This window comes from Mustela putorius, unplaced genomic scaffold (genome assembly GCF_011764305.1).
Source record: "Mustela putorius furo isolate JIRA1106 unplaced genomic scaffold, ASM1176430v1.1 tig00003942_pilon_pilon_pilon, whole genome shotgun sequence".
NCBI classification, from domain to species: domain Eukaryota; kingdom Metazoa; phylum Chordata; class Mammalia; order Carnivora; family Mustelidae; genus Mustela; species Mustela putorius.
In genome coordinates, this window is record NW_025422087.1 from 7,213,574 (window position 1) to 7,237,545 (window position 23,972).

The 23,972-nt window shown below is 36.6% G+C and overlaps 2 protein-coding genes across 7 annotated transcripts in view; one reads left to right on the forward strand and one right to left on the reverse strand.

Moving 5' to 3' along the window:
- Positions 1-23,422, forward strand: part of BRCA2 (BRCA2 DNA repair associated) — a 59,147-nt gene extending 35,725 nt beyond the window's left edge. Inside the window, exons 18-28 of one of the 3 annotated variants that reach the window (XM_013044903.2) lie at positions 638-992; positions 4,643-4,798; positions 4,899-5,043; positions 6,346-6,467; positions 8,555-8,753; positions 8,973-9,136; positions 9,299-9,437; positions 12,771-12,806; positions 18,275-18,519; positions 20,037-20,183; positions 22,167-23,422. In XM_013044903.2, the coding sequence (XP_012900357.1) occupies positions 638-992; positions 4,643-4,798; positions 4,899-5,043; positions 6,346-6,467; positions 8,555-8,753; positions 8,973-9,136; positions 9,299-9,437; positions 12,771-12,806; positions 18,275-18,519; positions 20,037-20,183; positions 22,167-22,805 (2,347 nt within the window). In that variant the 3' untranslated portion in view covers positions 22,806-23,422. Of the gene's footprint in view, positions 1-637; positions 993-4,642; positions 4,799-4,898; positions 5,044-6,345; positions 6,468-8,554; positions 8,754-8,972; positions 9,137-9,298; positions 9,438-12,770; positions 12,807-18,274; positions 18,520-20,036; positions 20,184-22,166 lie in introns of those variants that run through there. The other 2 variants (XM_013044904.2, XM_004770810.3) reach the window with 2 other exon arrangements.
- N4BP2L1 (NEDD4 binding protein 2 like 1) overlaps positions 4,971-23,972 on the reverse strand; it is a 57,086-nt gene continuing 38,084 nt past the window's right edge. The window contains exons 6-8 of one of the 4 annotated variants that reach the window (XR_006603544.1): positions 22,360-22,452; positions 8,869-9,013; positions 4,971-6,646 (exon numbers count right to left, since the gene is read on the reverse strand). The gene's annotated coding sequence lies outside the window, so the exon portion shown is untranslated. Of the gene's footprint in view, positions 9,014-22,359; positions 22,453-23,972 lie in introns of all 4 variants that reach the window. The other 3 variants (XR_006603543.1, XR_006603542.1, XR_006603545.1) reach the window with 3 other exon arrangements.

The following is a 23,972-nucleotide window of genomic DNA, read 5'->3' on the forward strand; positions in this document are numbered from 1 at the left end:
TAGACGTACACAAGTCAGTTGTCAGTGGCTGTTGCCATCCCACCCTGCTGTTCAGTTGTGCACAGTAGTTCTCTTGTCGTCTTCCAGCCCCCTTAAGAGAAATTACACATTCCTACACCTCTTGCTTCCCTCTTCCCCCACCCTCCTTAACCTCTTGGCCTGTGAGAAGAAAATGAATTACTAATTTGATCCACTCTTCAGGTCTTGCTAATAAACCATGTTTGCATGGGAGTTTTAATATTTAGTTCATATTTTAATAAACTTACTATACTGGGGTGCCTGGGTGGCTCAGTGGGTTAAGCCGCTGCCTTCGGCTTAGGTCATGATCTCAGGGCCCTGGGATCTCAGAGCCCTGCATCGGGCTCTCTGCTCAGCAGGGAGCCTGCTTCCTCCTCTCTCTCTGCCTGCCTCTCTGCCTGCTTGTCATCTCTCTCTATCAAATAAATAAATAAAATCTAAAAAAAAAAATAAAATAAACTTACTATACTGGTAGCTACCAAATTTTAAATACTCTTTCTGTCTCAGTAGTTCTTCAGTAAAGGTATTTAATTTTTATTCTCAATTATTTGGCGACCTTTTCACAATGAAATTCTAGACTCACAATTCCTAAAATATGCATTTTTCTTTTTATTTTTAGATATGATGTGGAAATTGATAGAAGCAGAAGATCAGCCTTAAAAAAGATCATGGAAAGGGATGACACAGCTGCAAAAACTCTTGTTCTCTGTATTTCTGAAATAATTTCATCAAGCGTAGATATATCTGAAACTTCCAGCAGTAAAACTAATAGTATGGGTACCAAAAAAGTGGGCATTATTGAGCTCACAGATGGATGGTATGCTGTTAAGGCCCAGTTAGATCCTCCCCTCTCAGCTCTTGTAAAGAATGGTAAACTGACTGTGGGTCAGAAGATCATTATTCATGGAGCAGAACTGGTTGGCTCTCCTGATGCCTGCACACCACTCGAAGCCCCAGAATCTCTTATGTTAAAGGTAAATTAAATTAATGCATACTCTAGGTAAAAAATCAGTCACTGATTTAGTTAAGTTCTAGGGAGGTTTCATATTTTAAATTTTAAACTTAGTTCTATGAAAGATGCTCCATTCTTTGAAAACATACTAATAGTTGGGGTGTAAGTGGCAAAATTCTCAGACTGTCAAATTTTTTTGTGCTACTTTTAGGAAACTGAGAAGTGTATATTGAGCTAAAACAATGCAGGAGCAAATTTGCACTGGGTTTGATTTGGGGCTATGGGTGCCTATAGCCCTTGGTGCCGTATTGTTCTCATAGTATTGCTCTGCTTCTATCCGGATTACCTGATTATTAGATCTTTATTTCGGTATGATTAGAAAATTAGGTTTCAGTGATTGTTAAATAATAATAATAAAATGTATCTTTCATCTCTATGTAGACTTAAACTTATAAATAGGACTTTGTCATATTGAATAGTCTACAATATTGATATGAGAAATTACTAATATGTAAGTCAGATTTATGAGATGAAATAGTTTACTTCTGTCATATTCTGGATCACTCTATTTCAGGAAGGTGTTTAATAAGTTAAACATTTTTAAGGTAAAGAGATACTTTGTCATTAACTCCACATTGTTGCTTTTAGTCAAGCTGAAACAAGCTTTATGTTGCTTAAAAATCAAAGTTAGGGTAGCTTTCAATCTTTGGGGGGATTTTTTTTTTTTTTTTTTTTTAATTTTTCTATTTTTTATTAACATATAATGTATTATTAGCCCCAGGGGTACAAGTCTGTGAATCGTCAGGCTTACACACTTCATAGCATTCACCATAGCACATACCCTCCCCAATGTCTGTAACTCAACCACCCTCTCCCTACCCTCCTCCCCCTCTGCAATCCTCAGTTTGTTTTATGATTAAGAGTCTCTTATGGTTTTTCTGTCTCCCGATTCAATCTTTTGTTTTGCTTTTATCAAATCAGTGCGTGTGCATAATTTCAAAACTCATGTAATGTAGCCTTATGACCACCACCCCCGACCCCCGCCCCCCCAGCAGAAAAGCAGTCACTGAAGCCATCTTACCTAAACTCTGTTTGTGCTCCCCAAAGGCAACCACTTGGAATCTCCGGTAGTTTCTCTTGCTTATACTGCTATGTTATCTTTTCTCCTTTTGTTTAGACATTAACTGTTAGCTTCCTGCTATGAAAGTTGAGGAGTGAAGTCTGTATTCACTGTTTACATTATAATGATTGAGAAATATTTTTCACAACACAGCATATAATATACCAATTACATTTTCTTTATAACTTAACTGCTTTCCCTGGAGTGAACACCTGTCTTGCTTTTTGTTTGTTTGTTTGTTTTTTTAATTTTCTGTACCCTTATCACCAACTCCTTCCCACACAAGAGATATATAAAGATCATCCCAACATGTTATAATGCCTTTATTGATTCTGTTTCTTTTTCTTAGCAGTCTCTTGGACCTTTCCATACTCCTGCTCCATTCTGAAGTGGTTACCTTCCATGTATGCAGCACAGTTACATTTCTAGAAATTATTTTCTCCTCCTTCTGTGTTGGAAACTCTGTTTTCTGTATTTATATCTCTATGGATTTATTTCCTCGCTCTAAGGGCATACAAGCAACCCCCCCAGATGCTTCTTAAGAGAAGGAGTTTGTAGCTTTTTCTTGAGCTTTTGGTTAGGTGGTTGAATATAGAAGTTGAGAAGGAAATAATCTTCAGAATTTTGAAGATATTTTCTGTACTACCTTTTTACTCCTGGTATATCTTCTGCTACATTCAGTGCTATTCTTATTCCCAGTCCTTCACTATATGAACTGTTTCTGGAAAGTTTTGAAGATCATTTATCTGCAGTGTTCAGAAATTTCATAGCAAGTTACTTTGGAGTTGGCCTATCTTGTAAAATGGTCGCCCTGGGTACACCATGGCAAACAGTCTATAAACATATGTCCTTCACTGAGTTCTCTAGAAAATTTTCTTGAAGTAGTTCTTTGATAATTTCGTCCCCCTCCATTTTTCCCTTTTCAATTTCCTTGAACTCTGATATTTTGGCAGACCACTCTGAGTGGTCTTCTAATTTTCTCATCTTTTCTCCTATTTTCCATTTTGTTGTCTTTGCTCCCCCTACTTTTTAGTTCTAATTTTGTAGTTCCTAAAGTGAATATATGCCTATTGACATAATTTTCCATTCTCTGAGGCCCTTATTACTCCCTAAATGTTTCTTTTTTTTTATTACATCCTTTTCTTGTTTCATAGATGCGACATCTTATCATCTTTCTAAAGATTAATATTTTGCTTTATTTTGTTTTTTTCTGCTTGCTGAATTTTTCCCCTCTATAATAATCTCCTTCAACTGATTGTTAGCTGATTGTTAGCTGTTCTTTCCTCTTCCAGACTGGGGCACTAATAACCTGATCAGAAGCTCTCTGTGAGGTGGGCGTTTGTCAACTTGTAGAGTGATAAGACGGGGACTTGCTTTTGTTAGGAGACCCTCAAATATCAGTGACTGAGAGCTGAGCAGAGTAAAAAAAGTAATAAGGTGACTCATAAGGATTTTTATTGCATTTTTTTTCAGTATAGCTTCTCATCCCCTACACCCCCACCCTCCCCACCGCCAGATGCCTCTGCCTTGTGTTCCAGAGTCCAGGATATGTCTGGTTCAGCCTTTCCAGAAAGTAAATTGTCTTGGGTTCTTCTTGGTGTAAGGGAAGGCCTCCTTGGGATAGGAAATGAAATCTGAGGTCTTAATGATCTTTCCTTCCATTTTCAGCTACAACTCGTACCCCTTCCTTCAGAGGTACCTGTTGCCTCCAAATTCTGAGTGATTTCCTTAAATTTTGATTCCTAGTGATGCCATACAACTTTGCCAGCTGAGTAATGTTGGGCAGGTTATACTTGAGTTTCGTCATTTGTAAAATGGGAATAAGTCGTCTTCGGATTGTTGTAAAGATTAAATGTTAGTAGATGTAAAGCACTTAACACAATCCAGGCACCATAATAAGTGCTTTAGAAATGTTTGTTGTTGTTGTTTTAAGATTTTTTATTTATTTATTTGACAGATAGAGGTCACAAGTAGGCAGAGAGGCAGGCCGAGACAGAGAGGGGAAGCAGGCTCCCTGCCGAGCAGAGAGCCCGATGTGGGGCTCGATCCCAGGACCCTGAGATCATGACCCGAGCCAAAGGCAGAGGCTTTAACCCACTGAGCCACCCAGGCGCCCCGTGTTATTTTTTAACTGTAATCATTCTGAGGCTGCTTCATTATTTACCAGTTGTCCAATAAATTTTTAGCTTCCAAGATTTTGCTAATGTCTTATTCACTGTCCTCCTCTCCCAGTTCTTTGTCCTTTAGGTCTTTTGAGGGAACCTAAATAAATAAGTATATTTTAATCCATCATGTTTAAATTGAAGTCTCTTATTAATTTTCTAAAAATAATATTTACATTAAGACTCTACAACAGCATAAACAATTTTTTGAGAGACTGTATTTTGAAAGTGTTTTCACTTTTGTACAGGTTTTCTACATTCTTATTTTCATGAGGCTTTTGAAAATGAGTATATTTGAATGAATGGAAGAAATGAATGGAAATGTTATGCCATCTGAAATAGTATTGAATATATAAACTTATAAATCGATTTGTTCATTAATTTGTCCAGATTGCTGCTAACAGTACTCGTCGCGCTCGCTGGTATGCCAAACTTGGATTCTCTCCTGATCCTAGACCTTTCCCTCTCTCCTTGTCATCACTTTTCAGTGATGGAGGAAATGTTGGTTGTATTGATGTAGTTGTTCAAAGAGCATATCCAATACAGGTATGATAACATTCTTGAAAGTTTTTATTTCTTTCTTTTGGGACAGTTAATTTGAATGATCCCTCCCCAACATGTATCTTTGTTTGACATGTCATTACAGTGGATGGAGAGGACCCCATCTGGATTATGCATATTTAGGAATGAACGAGAGGAAGAAAAGGAGGCAACGAAATATGCAGAAGCCCAACAAAAGAAACTAGAAGTTTTATTCAATAAAATTCAAGGGGAATTTGAAAAGCATGATGGTAAAATGAATTGTATATTACAAGTTCTTTTTCATATGAGAATAAGGTTTTTTATAAGGCTTTTTAGAGGCTTCTGATTTAACCTCTGTAAATTGAGTGAATTTTTTTAATTTGAATAATAGACTTCTTTCTTAATCCTGTATCTGAATTTTTTAAATTTTTAAAAAATATTATTACAAAGACATACAAATAAGCATAGAAGTGACCCCCAAATTATCACCTTTTTATTCAACACATTGACCTTTTAGATACTTGTAATTATCTTAGACAATAAAACATTACATAACCACAACACATCTCAGAAGTCTTATGTAAACTTCCTCTTAAGCTTCAATATTAAAGTATTTATAGCATCGTTTTTGGTATTAGAGAAAGAATAGTAGCAAGGGAAAAAAGCTGCCAAATTATTTTCCCCTAGACAAGTACAGTATGATGTCACCTAGGACAGAATGTAACTAAAGTAAACTCATAAATAAAGTAAAATGGTGGTTTTCAACAGATGAGAGGTGGTAGGATAAAATTGATGGTGTTTAAAGGTAAAACAACAATGAACAAATAAGCTATAGTGAGCCAGTGCACAGTATAAAGAATATAGACGATATTGTACTAATGTGATATGATGAATATTAATACAATGGCAATCATATTAAGTATATAAATGAATCAAAGTAACACATTGGCCACCTTAAATTTATACAATGTTATATGTCAAATATATTCAATAAAAAGGAAGGATAAACTCTCAAAAAAAATTTTCCCAAGCCATATATCATTTTCTTCAGTACCCTTACCTACTTTTTATATAACTTTTGTATTTTCATTGTTGTAGTTGTTGGTTTATGTATTATCACACCTAGAGCCAGATCTTGTTTTCCTGGTGGCAGCAATTTTAATAATAAAAAAATTATAGTATTTTTAGCATAAAGGACATGAAATTGATGTTTGTTTTTTGCTGAAATTTTTGTGTTCTGCATTTCTTCATGATTTTCAACTTCCTGTTCTATATAAATCTGTAGGAAAATTAGACTCTCAATGTTCGATTCACCAGCTTATGCTGTTTTCATGATGAAGTAAATCATGAAATCATTTACTTAATTTACAAATTACGCTAAGCTCTCTGTGTGACAATTTTTTAAACCAGGAGTGAGTGCACTAGTTTGAAATTTTCCTAGAAAACTTTTAGCAGATAAATTGTGTTTTGCTTTTTAGCCTCCCTTCTTTGGCTACTTTTTGCTTGTTTCTCTAGCTTTCAAGGTTCTTAAATTTGTGTTATGGCTTATTAATGATGCTTTTTTTTCCTAGAAAATATAACGAAACAATGTAGACCATCATGTGCATTAACAAGACAGCAAGTCTGTGCTCTGCAAGATGGTGCAGAGCTTTATGAAGCAGTGGCGAATGCACCAGACCCAGCTTATCTGGAGGTGGGAGAGTAAGAGGGCATCCTGGGGGGCTTAATCTTCCTCTTTTACAGTGGGAAGCTCTGGTTGGTCTTCTGGCCATCAGGGCAAGTGCTGTGTTGAAATAGTGTGTTTCTCAAAGAGGGTGTGTACATTTCTGGGGTCCTTGTGATGTGCCAGACCAGTGCAGTACATTTGCGATTCTATAAAAATGGAAGGTAGAAGGATTAAGTAATTTTATATGTTAAATAAATGTGGTTTAAAATACAGGCAAAACTTGTTTACATTTAAGGTAAAATAAGAATCTTCAAAGCATTGTCTCAGTTTCCATATGCTCACTTCTTTCTCAGATACTATATGAAGTTTATCTCCTAATCTTCTACCTTAAGAGTGTGTTGCTGGAAAAGTGTCCGAAGCATTAACCTGTGTTAGAATTATAGCTGTGCCATTTATTAGCCAACAGGGCACAAAATAACCTTAAAATGGGCATAAAATCAGTTGTTTAAGGATCAAATTAAATACTGTATATTATTTTATTTTTATGGAATTTATTTGAAGGAGGAAATAAGGGGGCAGAATAAGAGTTAGAAGACTAAGTTGTAGGGGCGCCTGGGTGGCTCAGTGGGTTAAGCTGCTGCCTTCAACTCGGGTCATGATCTCAGGGTTCTGGGATCAAATCCCACATCGGGCTCTCTGCTCAGCAGGGAGCCTGCTTCCCTCTCTCTCTCTCTCTGCCTGCCTCTCTGTCCACTTGTGATCTCTCTCTCTGTCAAATAAATAAAATCTTTAAAAAAAAAAAAAAGAAGAAGAAGAAGAAGACTAAGTTGTAGACCCCGTCCTGCTAATCTGCAGCTGGACAGGTGATTTCTCTCTTGGGCCTCCCCACCACCTCTGTCAAGGGAAAGCCTGTGAGGGGCTTTTCACTAGGTCCTGAGAGTACATGATTCTGGAGATTTCACTTAGATACGATTTTCTTTGAGATTCTTGGAGGGAAAAGTAGCCATCCATTTCTTAAAGACCCTGCCCTGACAAAGGGTTTGTTTTCAGTGACCATGTTGAATGTTGGGGGACTTTATGTTTCAATTAAACATTGTCTGCATATTTAGGAAGACCTGTTCATGGGGTGCCTGGGTGGCTCAGTGGGTTAAAGCTTCTGCCTTTGGCTCAGGTCATTATTGCAGAGTCCTGGGATGGAGCCGAACATCTCTCTGCTCAGCAGGGAGCCTTCTCCCTACCCCCTCGCCGCCTCTCTGCCTACTTGGGATCTCTGTCTGTCAAATAAATAAAATCCATAAAAAAAAAAATAAAAACCTGTTCAGGGTACCAAGATCCCATAGTGTCCCTTCCCAATATGAATTAGGCTATTAAGATGTGTGAGGCAACTGCAGTCTAGTGTGTTGTGTGTCAGGATTCCATTTCCTCTTTGATTTTATTTTATTTTTTGTTTACTCATTCATTTTTGTTTTACTGGGTGTAGAGTCCCAAGAGATACAGACAGCACTTTGCTAAAATGACCAGGAGAGAAGTGTGGAGGCACAAATAAGTGCTTATTGGGCGTGTCTGTTTTCAACAGTATCCACTGTTCCAGAGAGTTAATAAAATTATACTACCGTGGGTTGAGAATGAGAGCTCTTGAACTACCTCTACCCGTACACCCCTGCAAGTTATTTATTCTTTCTGTACCTCAGCTTCATCTTCTATAACATGCAAACAGTACTAGGGCCCACCTCATTGATTACTGTAAGGCCTAAATAAATTATTATATTTACCACGCACAGATCCATTCCTCAGATACAGGGAGCACTTAAATGTCAGCTATTTATAATGTTGATGGTGGTTATGATTATTAGAGTATACTTTTAAGTAGGGGGTTGTCTTGGCCCTCGGGAAATTTGTCACAAAATAAGTGACAAATTTAAGGCACCTGAAAATATTTGTTATGTGATGAGCTGAGTATACTAGTCTCAATTTTTACATTGTCACATTGTTAAAGTGAATTAGAATTATATTGTATTTCATACCCATTTAGACAGTTTCATTTACAGTGGGTGAGGTTTTTTGTTTGCTTTTTATTCTAATATCACTTGCCTTAATATATTAAATGATCCTAGGGTTACTTTAGTGAAGAGCAGTTAAGAGCCTTGAATAATCACAGACAGATGTTGAATGATAAGAAGCAAGCACAGATCCAGTTGGAATTCAGGAAGGCTATGGAATCTGCTGAGCAAGGAGAGCAAATTTTATCAAGGAATGTTACAACTGTATGGAAGTTGCGTATCATAAGCTATGGGAAGAAAGAAAAAGATTCAGGTCAGTATATAAATTTTTTAAGTTAGAGTACTAGTTAATAAAATGAGTTCAAATGGTACATAAAGTATAAAGTTAATGTGTATCAGAAGAGCAAAAATGGGCTACCACTACCCACAAAACAATGGTATAATCCTTGGATCTTTGTTGTTATGGTATTTGTTTTACAAGAATTGTAATGCTTATCCGTTCTTCCATTATGTCTTTTTCCTCTTTATCTAGTTACATTGAGTATCTGGCGTCCATCATCAGATTTATATTCCCTGTTAACAGAAGGAAAGAGATATAGAATCTATCATCTTGCAACATCACAATCTAAAAGTAAATCTGAAAAAGTTAACATACAACTAACAGCTACAAAGAAAACCCAGTATCAACAGCTACAGGTACAAACTTTTCATTATAGTTTTTTAATTTTGATGAATTATTAGCTTATAATATTAGTTTATATTAATATAGATTATATTAGTTTATATAATATTAGCTTATATGGCATATTAACTTATAGAATATATATATACACATTGATTTTTTTTTTTTCCTTGTAGGCTTCAGATGAAATCCTATGCCAAATTTATCAGCCAAGGGAGCCCCTTAACTTCAACAAACTATTGAGTCCAGATTTCCAACCACCTTGTTCTGAGGTGGACCTAGTAGGATTTGTAATTTCTGTTGTGAAAAAAATAGGTAATAGAGAATGTGTTTTTAATAATAGCTTCTTATGGATGCTTTTGAAAAATAATAGTTTTTTAAATTTGTCTTCCTTATGATTAATTGGAGTTACAAATCAGCAAATTTGGTGACTAATGATTTGAAAGTAGGCCTGTTATAACCTTAATTCTTAATGAAAAGCAGTTCTGCATTACAACAGGGAAAGAACTTCTATCCCAATTCAGTGCTACTTAATTTTAAAGAAATTGCTGGAAATGTTTTGTACCATTTGAATGATAACTAGACAAATAATTATAATCTCCCTCTGCAGTTTCTTGAGCTTTCAAGCCTCTACCTACAGCTTCTCTGCAGTATCTCTCATCATAGGGACTAAAGCCTTTTGTTCTAAAACCTACTTTGTTTAGTGTGGCTCCTCCTACTTGTTTATTGTTATTTCTTATTTATATGGTACTTCTTTTCCCCACTCTTATTTTTAACCCACCAGTGTCTTTGTATTTAAATTGGGCCTCTGACAGCATGGTTGGATCTTGTTTTCTTATCAGTCTGAGGGCCTGCCTGTCTTTTAACTAGTTTGTTTAATCTGATTGATACGGTTGGGTTAAAATCTACCACCTTGCTAGCTGTTTTCCCATTGTCCTATTAGGTTCCTTGTATTGGTAGGCTATTCTCTGTGATGTTTATGCACATTTTATAGCAGCCATTGTTTCAGACTCTCACTTTAAGAATGCTTGTATAGCAGAAAATCTTGGAAGGACAGAAATCTTTTCTGCCTCCTACATAGAGGGCAGATTTGTTTCTCAACCAGGAAATCTGATCCCTTTTTCTGAGTTTGGTTTTTTTGTTTATTTTCATTGCTGTTGTTCTTGTTTAGATTCCACATGTAAGCAAGATTCTGATTGTACTTTGATGGAGGTGTACAGTATAGGTAGTGTAAAGAGAGGACTCAAGAACTCAATGCCAAGGTGTTTGGTTTGAGTGCCTGGGAAAAGAATTGCCATTTACTGAGAGGGGAAGAGGGCAAGAAAAACAGGTATGTGTTGACGGTCAGGAGCTCAGTTTGGTCAGTTAAGTTTTAGGCACTTAATCGAAACAAAGATTTCTCCTTGACTAGCCCTTTATCTATTGTGTCATTTGCAAATATCTTCTCCCATTCTGTCGGTTTTCTTTTGGTTTTGTTGATTATTTCCTTTGCTGTGCAAAAGTTTTTTATTCTGATGAAGTCCCAATAGTTCATTTTTACCCTTGGTGCCCTTGCCTTTGGTGATGTTTCTAGGAAGAATTTGCTGCGGCTGATGTTGAAGAGGTTGCTGCCTGTATTCTCCTCAGGGATTTTGATGGATTCCTGTTTCACACTGAGGTCTTTCATCCATTTTGAGTCTATTTTTGTGTGTGGTGTAAGAAAATGATCCAATTTCATTCTTCTGCATGTGGCTGTCCAATTTTCCCAACACCATTTGTTGAAGAGACTGTCTTTTTTCCATTGGATATTCCTTTCTGCATTGTTGAAGATTAGTTGACCACGGAGTTGAGGGTCCATCTCTGGGCTCTCTATACTGTTCCACTGATCTATGGGTCTGTTTTTTGTGCCAATACCATACTGTTTTGATGATTACAGCTTTGTAATAGAGCTTGAAGTCTGGAATTGTAATACTGCCAACTTTGCTTTTCTTTTTCAACATTCCTCTGGCTATTTGGGGTCTTTCCTGGTTCCACATAAATTTTAGGATTATTTGTCCCATTTCTTTGAAAACAAATTGGTAGTATTTTGATTGGGATTGCATTAAATGTGTAGATTGCTTTAGTAGCATAGACATTTTCACAGTATTTATACTTCCAATCCATGAGCATGGAACGTTTTTCCATTTCTTTGTGTCTTCCTCAATTTCATTCATGAATAATTTTTAGTTTTCTGAGTACAAATTCTTTGCCTCTTTGGTTAGGTTTATTCCTAGGTATCTGATGGTTTGGAGTACAATTGTAAATGGGATCCACTCAATTTCTCTTTCTTCTGTCTTGTTGGTATATAGAAATGCAACTGATTTCTGTGGATTGATTTTATATCCTGACACTTTACTGAATTCTTGTATGAGTTCTAGAAGTTTTGGAGTGGAGTCTTTGGGTTTTCCACATAAAGTGTCACGTCATCTGCAAAGAGTGAGTTTGACTTCTTTGCCAATCTGGATGCCTTTTATTTCTTTTTGTTGTCTGATTGCTGAGGCTAGGACTTCCAGTACTATGCTGAATAGTAGTGGTGATAGTGAACATCCCCGCCATCTTTCTGAACTTAGGGGAAAAGCTCTCAGTTTTTCCCCATTGAGAATGATACTCACTGTGGGTTTTTCATAGATGACTTTGATGATATTGAGGTATTTACCCTCTATCCCTACACTGAAGAGTTTGAATCAAGAAAGGATGCTGTACTTTGTTGAATGCTTTTTCTACATCTATTGAGAGTATCATATGGTTCTTGTTCTTTCTTTTATTAATGTATTGTATCACACTGATTGATTTGCAGATGTTGAACCAACCTTGCAGCCCAGGAATAAACCCCACTTGGTCGTGGTGAATAATCCTTTTCATGTATTGTTGGAACCTATTGGCTAGTATTTCAGTGAGAATTTTTGCATCTGTGTTCATCAGGGATATTGGTCTGTAATTCTCCTTCTTGGTGGGGTCTTTGGTTTGGTGATCAAGGTAATGCTGGCTTCATAAAATGATTTTGGAAGTTTTCCTTCTGTTTCTATTTTTTGGAAGAGTTTCAGAAGAATAGGTATTTTTCTTTAAATGTTTGGTAGAATTCCACTGGGAAGCCATCTGGCCCTGGGCTCTTGTTTGTTGGGAGATTTTTGATTACTGCTTCACTGTCCTTGCTGGTTATGGGTTTGTTCAGGTTTTCTATTTCTTCCTGGTTCACTTTTGGTAGTTTATATATCTCTAGGAATGCATCCATTTTTTCCAGATTGTCTAAAATTTGTTGGCATATAGTTGCTTATAATATGTTCTTATAATTATTTGTATTTCTTTGGTGGTGGTTGTGATCTCTTCTCTTTCATTCATGATTTTATTAATTTGGGCCCTTTCTCTTTTCTTTTTAATAAGTCTGATCAGGAGCTTATCAATCTTATTCTTTCAGAGAACCAGCTCCTAGTTTCATTGATCGGTTCCACTGTTCTTTTGATTTCTGTTTCATTCATTTGTGCTCTTATCTTTACTGTTTCTCTTCACCTGCTGGGTTTAGGCTTTATTCGCTGCCCTTTCTCCAGCTCCTTTAGGTATAGGATTAGGTTCTGTATTTGAAACTTTTTTTGTTTCTTAAGAAAGGCATGTATTGATATATTTCTCTTTTAGGACCATCTTTGCTGCATCCCAAAGATTTTGAGCCAGGTGTGTTTTTATTTTGATTTTCTATGGAATTTTAAAAATTCTTTAATTTTCTGGCTGACCCATTCTTTTTTTTTTTTTTTAAGATTTTATTTATTTATTTGACAGACAGAGATCACAAGTAGGCAGAGAGGCAGGCAGAGAGAGAAAGAGGAGGAAGCAGGCTCCCTGCTGAGCAGAGAGGCCAATGCGGAGCTCAATCCTGGGACCCTGGGATCATGACCTGAGCTGAAGGCAGAGGCTTTAACCCACTGAGCCACCCAGGTGCCCCTGACCCATTCATTCTTTAAGAGGATACTCTTTAGCCCCCATGTATTTGAGTTCTTTCCAACTTTTCCCTTGTGATTGAGTTCTAGTTTCAAAGCATTGTGGTCTGAAAATATGCAGAGAATGACCAATCTTCTGGTACCAGATAAGACCTGATTTTGACCCAGGATATGATCTCTTCTGGAGAACGATGCATGTGCACTAGAGAAGAATGTGTATTCGGTTGCTTTGGGATGGAATGTTCTGAATGTATCTGGTCCAGTGTGTCATTCAAATCCCTTATTTGCTTGTGGACCTTTTGCTTAGATGACCTATGCATTGCAGTGAGGGGGATATTAGAGTACCCTACTATTACTGCATTGTTATTGATGTGTTTCTTTGATTTTGTTATTAATTGGCTTATATAATTGGCTGCTCCCATGTTAAGGGCATAAATATTTACAATTGTTAGATCTTGTTGGATAGACCCTTTAAGTATGATAATAGTGTCCTTTGTCATCTCTCATAGTCTTTGGCTTAAAATCTAATTTGTCTGATATAAGGATCTCCACCCCAGCTTTCTTTTGATGTGCATTAGCTTGGTAAATTGTTTTCCACTTTAAATCTGGAGGTTTCTTTGGGTCTCAAAGGAGTCTTGCAAACAGCATATCGATGGGTCTTATTTTTTTATCCAGGTTAATACCCTGTGTCTTTTGATTGGGACATTTAGTCCATCTTCATTTGGAGTAATTATTGAAAGATATTAATTTAGTGCCATTGTATTGCCTGTAAGGTGACTGTTACTGTATATTGTCTCTGTTCCTTCCTGGTCCATGTTACTTTAAGGCTGGCTCTCTCTTTGCTTAGAGGATCCCTTTCAATATTTGTTGTAGGCTGGTTTTGTGATTGCAGATTCTTTTAGTCTGTTTGTCCTGGAAGCTTTTTTTTTTTTTAATTTCTTTTCAGTGTAATAGTATTCATTGTTTTTTCCACCACACCTAGTGCTCCATGCAATACGTGCCCTCCCTAATACCCATCACCTGGAAGCTTTTTATCTCTCCTTCAATTTTCAATGACAGCCTAGCTGGATATAGTATTCTTGGCTGCATATTTTTCTCATTTCTTACCCTGAATATAACATGCCAGTCCTTTCCAGCCTGCCAGGTCTCTGTGGATAGGCCAGCTACCAATCTAATATTTCTACCTTTGTAGGTTACAGACCTCTTGTCCTGAGCTGCTTTCAGGATTTTCTCTTTCTCTGAGATTTATAAGTTTAACCGTTAGATATTGATTTTGAGGGGATTCTCTGGGCCTCTTGGATTTTGACGCCTGTTTCCTTCCCCAAATTAGGGAAGTTAGCCACTATAATTTGCTCTAATATACCTTCTGCCTCTCTCTTCTTCTAGGATCCCAATTATTCTTTTTTTTTTTTTTTTTATGGTATCACTTATCTCTCAAATTCTCCCCTCATGATCCAATAGTTGTTCATCTCTCTTTTTCTCAACTTCTTTATTCTCCATCATTTGGTCTTCTGTATCACTAACTCTCTCTTCTGCCTCATTTGTCCTAGCAGTTAGAGTCTCCATTTTTTTATTATACCTCATTGATAGCCTTTTTGATTCTGACTTGGTTATATTCTCTCTCTCCAGAAAGGGATTCTCTAGTATCTTTTTTGCGTTTTTTCAAGCCCAGCTAGTGTCTTTATAATTGTCAGTCGGAATTCTAGTTCCAACATCTTACTAATGTCCATGTTGATTAGCTCCCCGGCAGTTGGTATTGCCTTTTTTCTTTTTTTTTTTTTGAGGTGAGTTTTTTTCTGTTTTGTCATTTTTTCAGGAGAAGAATAGATGAATGAGAGAACAAAATGTTAAAAGGGTAACAGCGACCTCTGAAAAATATATAGTAAATAAATCAGAAGGGACTTGAATTGGGGCAGGGAGGGGAGAAAGGGGGGGAAAAAAGAATATAATCATGCTGATGAATAGAACAGAGCCCACACTGGATTTGGGGTGTATTTTGGTCTGTTAGAAGAAACTGCCACCCAAAATATAACAGAAAGAAAAACATAAATACACACACACACACAAATAAGAGTAAATACAATGAAGGGAGGGAATATGCCTGTAAAAATGAAAATTCAAAAAGATTTTAAAAAAGAAATTGATAAGAAGTTGGTTAAAAAAATAAAATTTTTTTTAAAAAAGAGAGTATGATCAGGCAGGTGAATAGAATAGAACAAAGCCTAACACTAGATTTAAGGTATATTTTGGTCTGTTAGAAGAATCTGCATCCCAAAATTTTAAAGAAAGAAAAATGTGTGTGTGTGTGTGTGTGTGTGTACACACACACATACATACATACATAAAATAAGGTTAAATAAAATGAAGCGATAGAATATGACTATAAAAATCAAAATTAAAGATTTTTGAAAAGAATTATAAGTTGGTTGAAAAAGGAAAGAAAAATAAAAAAAGAAATAGAGAAAGAAAAGAATTAAAAAATTTACTTTGAATGACTAAAGAATCATGGGGGGAAAGCCATGAATTCTATGTGCTGTATTCCCCTAGCGCTGGAACTTTGTGGTTCTCCTTGATCAATAAACTTGGTCTTGGCTGTATGTTCTTGCTGATATTCTAAGGGAAGGGCCTCTTACAGTCATTCTCAAATGTCCTTGCCCTAGGCAAAATTGCACCACCCTTGCCAGGGGCCAAGCTAAGTAATCTGTTTGGGTTTGTTTTCTGTAGCTTTTGTTCCCTAAAAGAGTTCCTTACAGATTTAGAGGACTGGAAAGAAAATGGCAGCCTCCCAGTCTCTGTCCTTAGAGGAGCTGAGAGCTGGGGCAGGCACCTCCTCAGTGTGTCCTCAGAGAAAAGCAGTCAGTCTCTCCTGTTTCCCTGGTCTCTGGCCACACTCTGTGTTCACCCAGCCTATGACTGAGCATTTCTATCTCTGGTGCACGGCCCTGTTTGGAGCTCCAAACCCAGCAGATTACTGTGGTGGGCTTCTGTGCTGCTCTCCTACTGGAAGAGGAAGGAGGAGTCTCCCCAGATCTGCTGCTTGTTGGGCCTCTTAGTTTTTTACATAGGATCAGGTCATCTGCAAATAGTCAGTTTTACTTCTTCCTGACCAGTTTAGATGATGTCTTTTCTTTATCTCTCTCTCTCTCTTTTTTTTTTTTTTTTTTTTTTTTTTGGTCTGATTGCTGCAGCTAGGACTTCTAGTACTGTGTTGAATAAAAGTAGAGAATGTGGGCATCCTTGTCTTATTCCTGACCTTAGGAGAAAACCTCTCTCTCACTAGTGAATATAATGCTAGCTATTTGTTTTTCATATATGGCCTTTATTATGTTGGAGTATTTTCCCTCTAACCCTACTTTGTTGAAGATTTTTATCATGAATGTATATTGTACTTTTTCAGATCCTTTTTCTGCATCTGTTGAGGTGTCATATGGTTGTTAGCCTTTCTCTTACTGATGTGATATATCATGATGATTGATCTGTGAATACTGAAGCACCCTTTATTCCCAGAAATAAATCCCAGTTCGTTGTAGTGAATTTTTTAAAATGTATTGTTGGATTCAGTTTCCTAATATTTTGCTGAGTATTTTTACATCCATGTTCATCAGGGAATAAATTTTAAAGTCCTCCTCTCTCCTGTTTTTTTGGAATAGTTTAAGAAAAAGAGGTAGTTTTTCCTATTTAAATGTTTGGTAGAACTCACCTGTGAAGCCATTTGATCATAGACTTTTGATTATTGGGAATTTTTTTATTACTTTTTCAGTTTCATTGCTGTTAATTAGTCTGTTCAAATTTTCTGTCTCTTCCTGATTCAGTTTCAGGGGCATCTTGGTGGCTCAGTCAGTTAAGTGTCTGCCTTCATCTCAGGTTATGATCCTGGGGTCCTGGAATTAAGTCCCACATTGGGCTCCCTGCTCAGTGGGGAGCCTGCTTCTCCCTTTCCCTGCTGCTTGTGCTCTCTCCCTCTCTCTCTCTTTCTCTCAAATAAATAAAAACTTTAAAAAAAAAAAAAAGGAAAGTTACATGTTTCTGAGAATGTATATGCATTTCTTCTAGGTTGTCTAATATGTTGGCATATAATTCTTCATTGTTCTCTTAATAATCCTTTGTATTTTTTTTGGTGTCAGTTATTATTCTCCTTCATTTGTGATTTTGTTTGCATCTTTTTTTTTTTTTTTTGGATGAGTCTGGCTTCATCCTGGTTTATCAATTTTATCTTTTCAAAGAACTAGCTTCTGGTTTCATTGATTTTTTTTTTTTTTTTTTTTTTTTAAAGATTTTATTTATTTATTTGACAGAGAGAAATCACAAGTAGATGGAGAAGCAGGCAGAGAGAGAGAGAGGGAAGCAGGCTCTCTGCTGAGCAGGGAGCCCGATGCGGGACTCGATCCCAGGACTCTGAGATCATGACCTGAGCCGAAGGCAGCGGCTTAACCCACTGAGCCACCCAGGCGCCCTGGTTTCATTGATTTTTTTTTTCTCATTTATTTTTCCTTAATCTATATAATTTCTTTTGTACTACTGGCTTCGAGTTTTGTTCTTTTTCTATTTCCTTTAGGTTATTAGGAATTTTTCCTGTTTCTAGAAGTAGGCCTGTATTGCTATAAACTTCCCTCTTTAGAACAGCTTTGCTTCATCCCAAAGATTTTAGACCGTTGTGTTTTCAGAGCATTTCCTCATTCTTTTGTACAGCTGCATAGTACAGCATTGCCTGAATATGCCATACTACTCTCCAGTAATATAGGCTACTTTAAATCGTTTATAATTACCTACAAATGGTGCTTCAGTGAATAAGCTCATACAGCATATTTTCATGATTCTTGTTCGTACATATCTCACTATTATTGGAAATACATCTTCAGAATAGAGTACTAGAAGTGGGGTTGCTGGGTGGTAAGAGTGCATCACTTTGCTGGGTTCTACCAATTTTTTTTCTCCAGAAGATTGCACAAATTTGTGTTCCCACCAGCAGTGCATACCTGCTTCCCCGTGGCCTCATTAATAGAATATGTTGTCATATTGGCATTAAAATTTAGCATAATAACCAACAGGTTGTTTTGGAAATCCTAAGCTTTCTCTAAATTTAGTTATTTTGATTTCTTTTTACCATTAGCATACCAAAACAAATGGGCATATTAGAAGTTCCTTGCATTTTTTAAATTTATCTAACATATATAATGAAGTGGGTGTTTTGTTTTGTTTCTTTAGGTCTTGCTCCTTTGGTCTATTTGTCAGATGAATGCCATAATTTATTGGCAATAAAGTTTTGGATCGATCTTAATGAGGACATTATTAAACCCCACACCTTAATTGCTGCAAGCAACCTCCAGTGGCGACCAGAAGCCAAATCAAGAATTCCTACTTTATTTGCTGGAGATTTTTCCAGGTTTTCTGCCAGTCCAAAGGAGGGCCATTTTCAAGAGATATTCCACAAAATGAAAAATACCATTGAGGTAAAATTACTTTGTGCATTACCACGCATTTTAGTATTTTCCTGTTTTGATGGTCAAATATTAAGGAAATGGTGGCTTCTATGAAAATTGGATAGTTGAGATATGATGTAATGAGGTTTCATCCTGTGTAAATTGCTCACGAACCTGAGGAGATAGGAAGACAACAGCTGGGAGAAGATGATTTGGAGGGGACCGAGTGAGGGGAAATTGTAAGGAGGACATTCAGAGCTACCTGGTTCAGAGCAGTTGGTAGTAGTTAGTTAATAACATGCAGATTCCAAATTTACATTTTAAATTCCATATCTAGTATTTTATAGTTTGTATCTGTCTTTGATTTGAAATACTCCCAAATAGGAGAACACTGAAATTATTTTCCCTGGATAATGTATGCACTTTGTGCTTAAGTTTATATAGACAGCAAGTAATAATAATATTAGCTAAAGTTTAGAGTGCTTATTGTGTGTCAGGCCTTGTTCCAAGCCTGTCACATTTACTTCTGTCACCAACCCTATGAGGTATGGAGCTTTTTCTATTTTATTGAATGAAAAACAGGTTTAGTCACACAGCCAAGTTATTAGAAGCAGGATTCATACTTAAGCCATCTGAATGTGTAGCCCAAACTATTAACTACTTTGCAGTGCTGCCTTCCAAAAAATTTTGGATTTTATAAATTGCTAACTAGTAAAGAATCTTCAAGATAAGCCTCTTTAATATTTGAAATGTGTTATTCAAAATATATGTAAATAAAATTATGTTATAAAAAACATTAGAGTAGCTAGCTATGTGAAGGAAGTTGGTGTGATATTTTACCTAAAGACTCAATACACATAGTGAAGAATAACACCCTGATTTATCTGGCTTCTAAATTGGAAAGTGGAGTGGGAGGTTGTCATTATTTGGCTCCCATACAGAGTACATCCAGATTTTCTGAGACTGTTCAAGGGCAGTTCAGAGACAATTGACTCTCATTGATGTAGCATTTTCAAGTTTTATAAAATAATTTCATGAACTAGGTTAAATCCTATAAAATTGCTGGTATTTGACCAATTGTAAAAACAACAGTTTTATGTGGTTTAACCTACATTTTGTTTCAGTTAATTATTAAAACAGACATGAGGTGATTCTCTCATTTTACTACTAACCTAAGGCCTACTCTTTAGATGTTAGATGATTTACAGCTATCAGGTAAGAAATAGAACTGGACCTTGAGACCATCTTCTAGCTCCAAATCCAGTATCATGTGAAACCTTGCTTATTAAACTGGATGACTGGAAAGACCTCTCCTATCTCTTTCCTTCCCTGACATACAGACTCCCTCTCTCTCTCCACCAACCATGTTGGCTTTGCATTTTTACAGTGGTAGATTGTTTGACAATTGCGGTCAAATTTGTGATGTGTCATCCTTTTTCTTCTCATCTGAACCTTTTATTTCTGGTTTTAAAAGTAACATTTTCTGAAAACATGAATATGTACATTTTCATTTTACAAAACAGTTCTTTTCCCATTTATTTTCTTAGAATATTGGTATGTTTTGCAATGATGCAGAAAACAAACTTATGCATATACTTGATACAAACGGTCCCATGTTGTCCACCCCGACTAAAGACTATGCTTCAGAGCCATACACTGCTCAAACAGTCCTTGGCATGGGAAATAAATTTCTGGTAAGTTAATGCAGATTTAAGGAATTTTGTAAGTATTATAAATGAAGGCAATAATATGTTTTGGTGTATACCTAGTAAACATGGTAAAATGTAATTAAACTTACCTAGAAAGTATAGTCGATTGTTACCTGACTCCTGTAAATCTAGGTTATCTAGAAATTCTGTCTTATCAAAGCCAGAATGTAACATTCTTTGGGGCCAAATTTTACAAACAGGTGCTTTCATGTTTTGCTTTCCAAGTACATGGGATGGAAAATACTTTGCTTGTGTCCTTTTGCTCGAAGCACTGTTCTATACAGTTAGGGTTGTTTCTAAACTCAGTTTGATTTAACTCTTTAAATCACAGTACATGCATATCAAGCCATAAGGTCTGAATACTGGTTGATGAGTAAGTAGCTAACAGTTGCTAAGTGTATATATATTAACTCACTTAATCTTCTCAGCAATCCATGGGATGGAAATTATCTCCATTTTACAAATGAGGAAACTATGGCCTAGAGAGGTTGAACAAATTGCCTAAAGTCACAAAACTAGAAAAGTATACCTACGGGAACCCAGTCAGTCTCTGCTCTTAAAATGGTTTAAGAATGCTTATCTTTATTTAAATTGCTAATCAGGGACACCTGGGTGGCTCAGTTGGTTAAGCAGCTGCCTTCGGCTCAGGTCATGATCCCAGCGTCCTGGAGTCGAGTCCCACATCGGGCTCCTTGCTCCGCAGGGAGCCTGCTTCTCACTCTGACTCTGCCTTCCACTCTGTCTGCCTGTGCTCGCTCTCTCTCTCTCTCTCTGACAAATAAATAAATAAATAATCTTTAAAAAATAAAATAAAATAATGGAACTAGAGCGTATCATGCTTAGCGAAATAAGTCAAGCAGAGAAAGACAACTATCATATGATCTCCCTGATATGAGGAAGTGGTGATGCAACATGGAGGCTTAAGTGGGTAGAAGAAGAATAAATGAAACAAGATGGGATTGGGAGGGAGACAAACCATAAGTGACTCTTGATCTCACAAAACAAACTGAGGTCGCCGGGGGGAGGGGGTTTGGGAGAAGGGGGTGGGATTATGGACATTGGGGAGGGTATGTGATTTGGTGAGTGCTGTGAAGTGTGTAAGCCTGGTGATTCACAGACCTGTACCCCAGGGGATAAAAATATATGTTTATAAAAAAAAAAAAATTAAAAAAAAATTTAAAAAAAAAATAAATAAATAAATAAATAAATAAAAATACAAAAAAATAAAATAAAATAAAATAAAATAAAATAAAATGCTAATCAGTTGTTAATAAAGAGGGGCATCTGGGTGGTTTAATCATTAAGCAACTGCCTTCAGCTCAGGAGTCCTGGGATCAAGCCTCATAGCGGGGCTCCCTGCTCAGCGGGGAACCTGCTTCTCCCTCTCCCACTCTCCCTGCCTATGTTCCCTCTCTCGCTATGATTCTGTCAAATAAATAAATAAAATCTTTAAATAAATAAGTAAATAAACTGTTAAAAAAAAGAAAAGATTAGTGCATATGTTCCCCTACCCCCTTTTTTGTCTTTTAGTACGATTAGTCTTCGTTCTTCTTTCTTTTCGTGTCATTTTTATATCCTTTTATGCAAAACTGTTTCCTTCTGGAATGAGCACAACCATATACATGTCTCTTGGGATCATCTGACCTGTGAGTCATGAGGGGAGTGACAAAGTTTGTGGTATTTGTGTGCTTAAATATCTCTAGTGAGGGGTGTATGATTGGTTCAGTCAGTTAAGTGTCTGACTGGTTTCAGCTCGGGTCAGGATCTCAGAGTTGGGATTGAGCACTGCATCAGGCTTCACACTTAGTGGGGAGTCTGCTTGAGACTCTCTCTCCCTTTCTGTCTGGCCCTCCCCCCCCTCTCAAATAAATAAATGAATCTTTTAAAAAATTCTAATGAGAAGCTAATTTGATGATGTTTTATATATTAGTGCATAATTATCTAGGCTGCTTTTTGTCTTTTTATTAGATGTCTTCTCCCAGTGGTGAGATGAATTACCAGAGTCCTTTATCACTTTCTAAGCCGAAAGAGAAGTCTGTTCCCACAACTGGATCAGCCCAAATGACTTCAAAGTCTTATCATAAAGGGGAGAAAGAGATGGATGACCCAAAAAATTGCAAGAAGAGAAAAGCCTTAGATTTTTTGAGTAGACTGCCTTTACCTCCACCTGTCAGTCCCATCTGTACATTTGTTTCTCCAGCTGCACAGAAGGCATTTCAGCCACCACGGGCTTGTGGCACCAAATATGAAACACCTATAAGGAAGAAAGAGTTTAATTCTCCTCAGATGACTCCACTCAAATTTAATGACCTTTCCCTTTTAGAAAGTGATTCAATAGCAGATGAAGAACTCGCACTGATCAACACTCAAGCCCTTTTGTCGGGTTCGGCAGGAGAAAATCAACTTATGTCTCTCAGTGACTCCACTAAGACTGCTCCTGAGAACTTAAAAGATTATTTCAGGCCAAAAAGGCATTCTCTGGCATCTGGGGCAACAGGATGCTGGAGCCCCCAAGCCCACACCGAAGAGCGGGAGACCAATGTGCAAGATGCAAGTTCTATGAAAAGGGCATCTGTGAGACTGCAAAGGCGACAAAAACAAAAATGACAATAAATCAGTTACTGATTCAGCTTTTCCAACTTGTAGAAAATATGGCTTCAACCTCTCAGGATTTGCATATTAAGAAGAAAAAGGACACCTGTGCTTTGTCTATCTCAGGAATGCCCCTGGCCTGTCTCTGTAATGATATGCTCTAATTTCAGTTATATGTCTGAAAGTTGACTGTGTATTTATTTATTAACTAATCAAGAAAAAAATATGACAGGATTTGATCACTGGATTTGATCAGGTATATTTTACAAAGTAAACATAACTTTTTCTTTAAATTGTGTCCCTAATTAAATGAAACTAAGGTTTCTAAGTAGTTATTCTGACTCCTGTAATTCCTTTTAGTTTCGTTCCTATTTTAGGTAGTTTTGTTTTGTTTTTTTTTGTTTTTCAGAGGTAACACACTGCAAACCACTTTTCCTTAACAAATGGTTCTCTTATGGTTCTATCCTGACCAAAAGTCAGGAGTAAGAAACAACAGTGGTGTTTTCTTTAGACCAATTCTTCAACTTTAAGTCAACATAACTGCAAGAAAAACAGAATCTTCAACATCATTCCTTTTTATGAGTCCAGTGGGATCACTGAATTATTTTAATTAAAAATTCAAATGCATTAAATCAGATTTCATAGTGTTCATTTTTTTTTTAACAAAATGATCACCTGCAACTTAGAAAATCTTTCAAATTGGCAACACTTCTACCTGCTTTATTTTTAGCCCTATCATAGGACTCAGCAAGTACTTCCTTCATACCTGGTTTTCTGTAACCACCAAGGCAGACAGTAATGGATCAATATAAGAGGACATTCTCATCTGTTACCTTCCTATGCTTAATAGAGAAAAGAGAATGCATTTCTAATAGGAGCTAGTAGCATGGAGAAGCTCTTTAATCAGGTCTTTTAATATGTCTTAAATTTATATAAAATACCATGTTTTTGAATCTAATTATAAACACATTTTAAACCCAAGAATAAATCTTTTAAGCAGGTTTTTTCTTTTATAACTGTGATCCATGATTTTTCTCCCCTCTAAAAATTAACATAATAAACAGTCCATTTTTAACTGAGGTGTTCTGCCAGTCTTATTAGTATGTGATTTAAGTTTTGTTCATGAAACAAAAAACATAAAACAATTTAGACCAATTCCACCTGGGTGACTCAGTGGGTTAA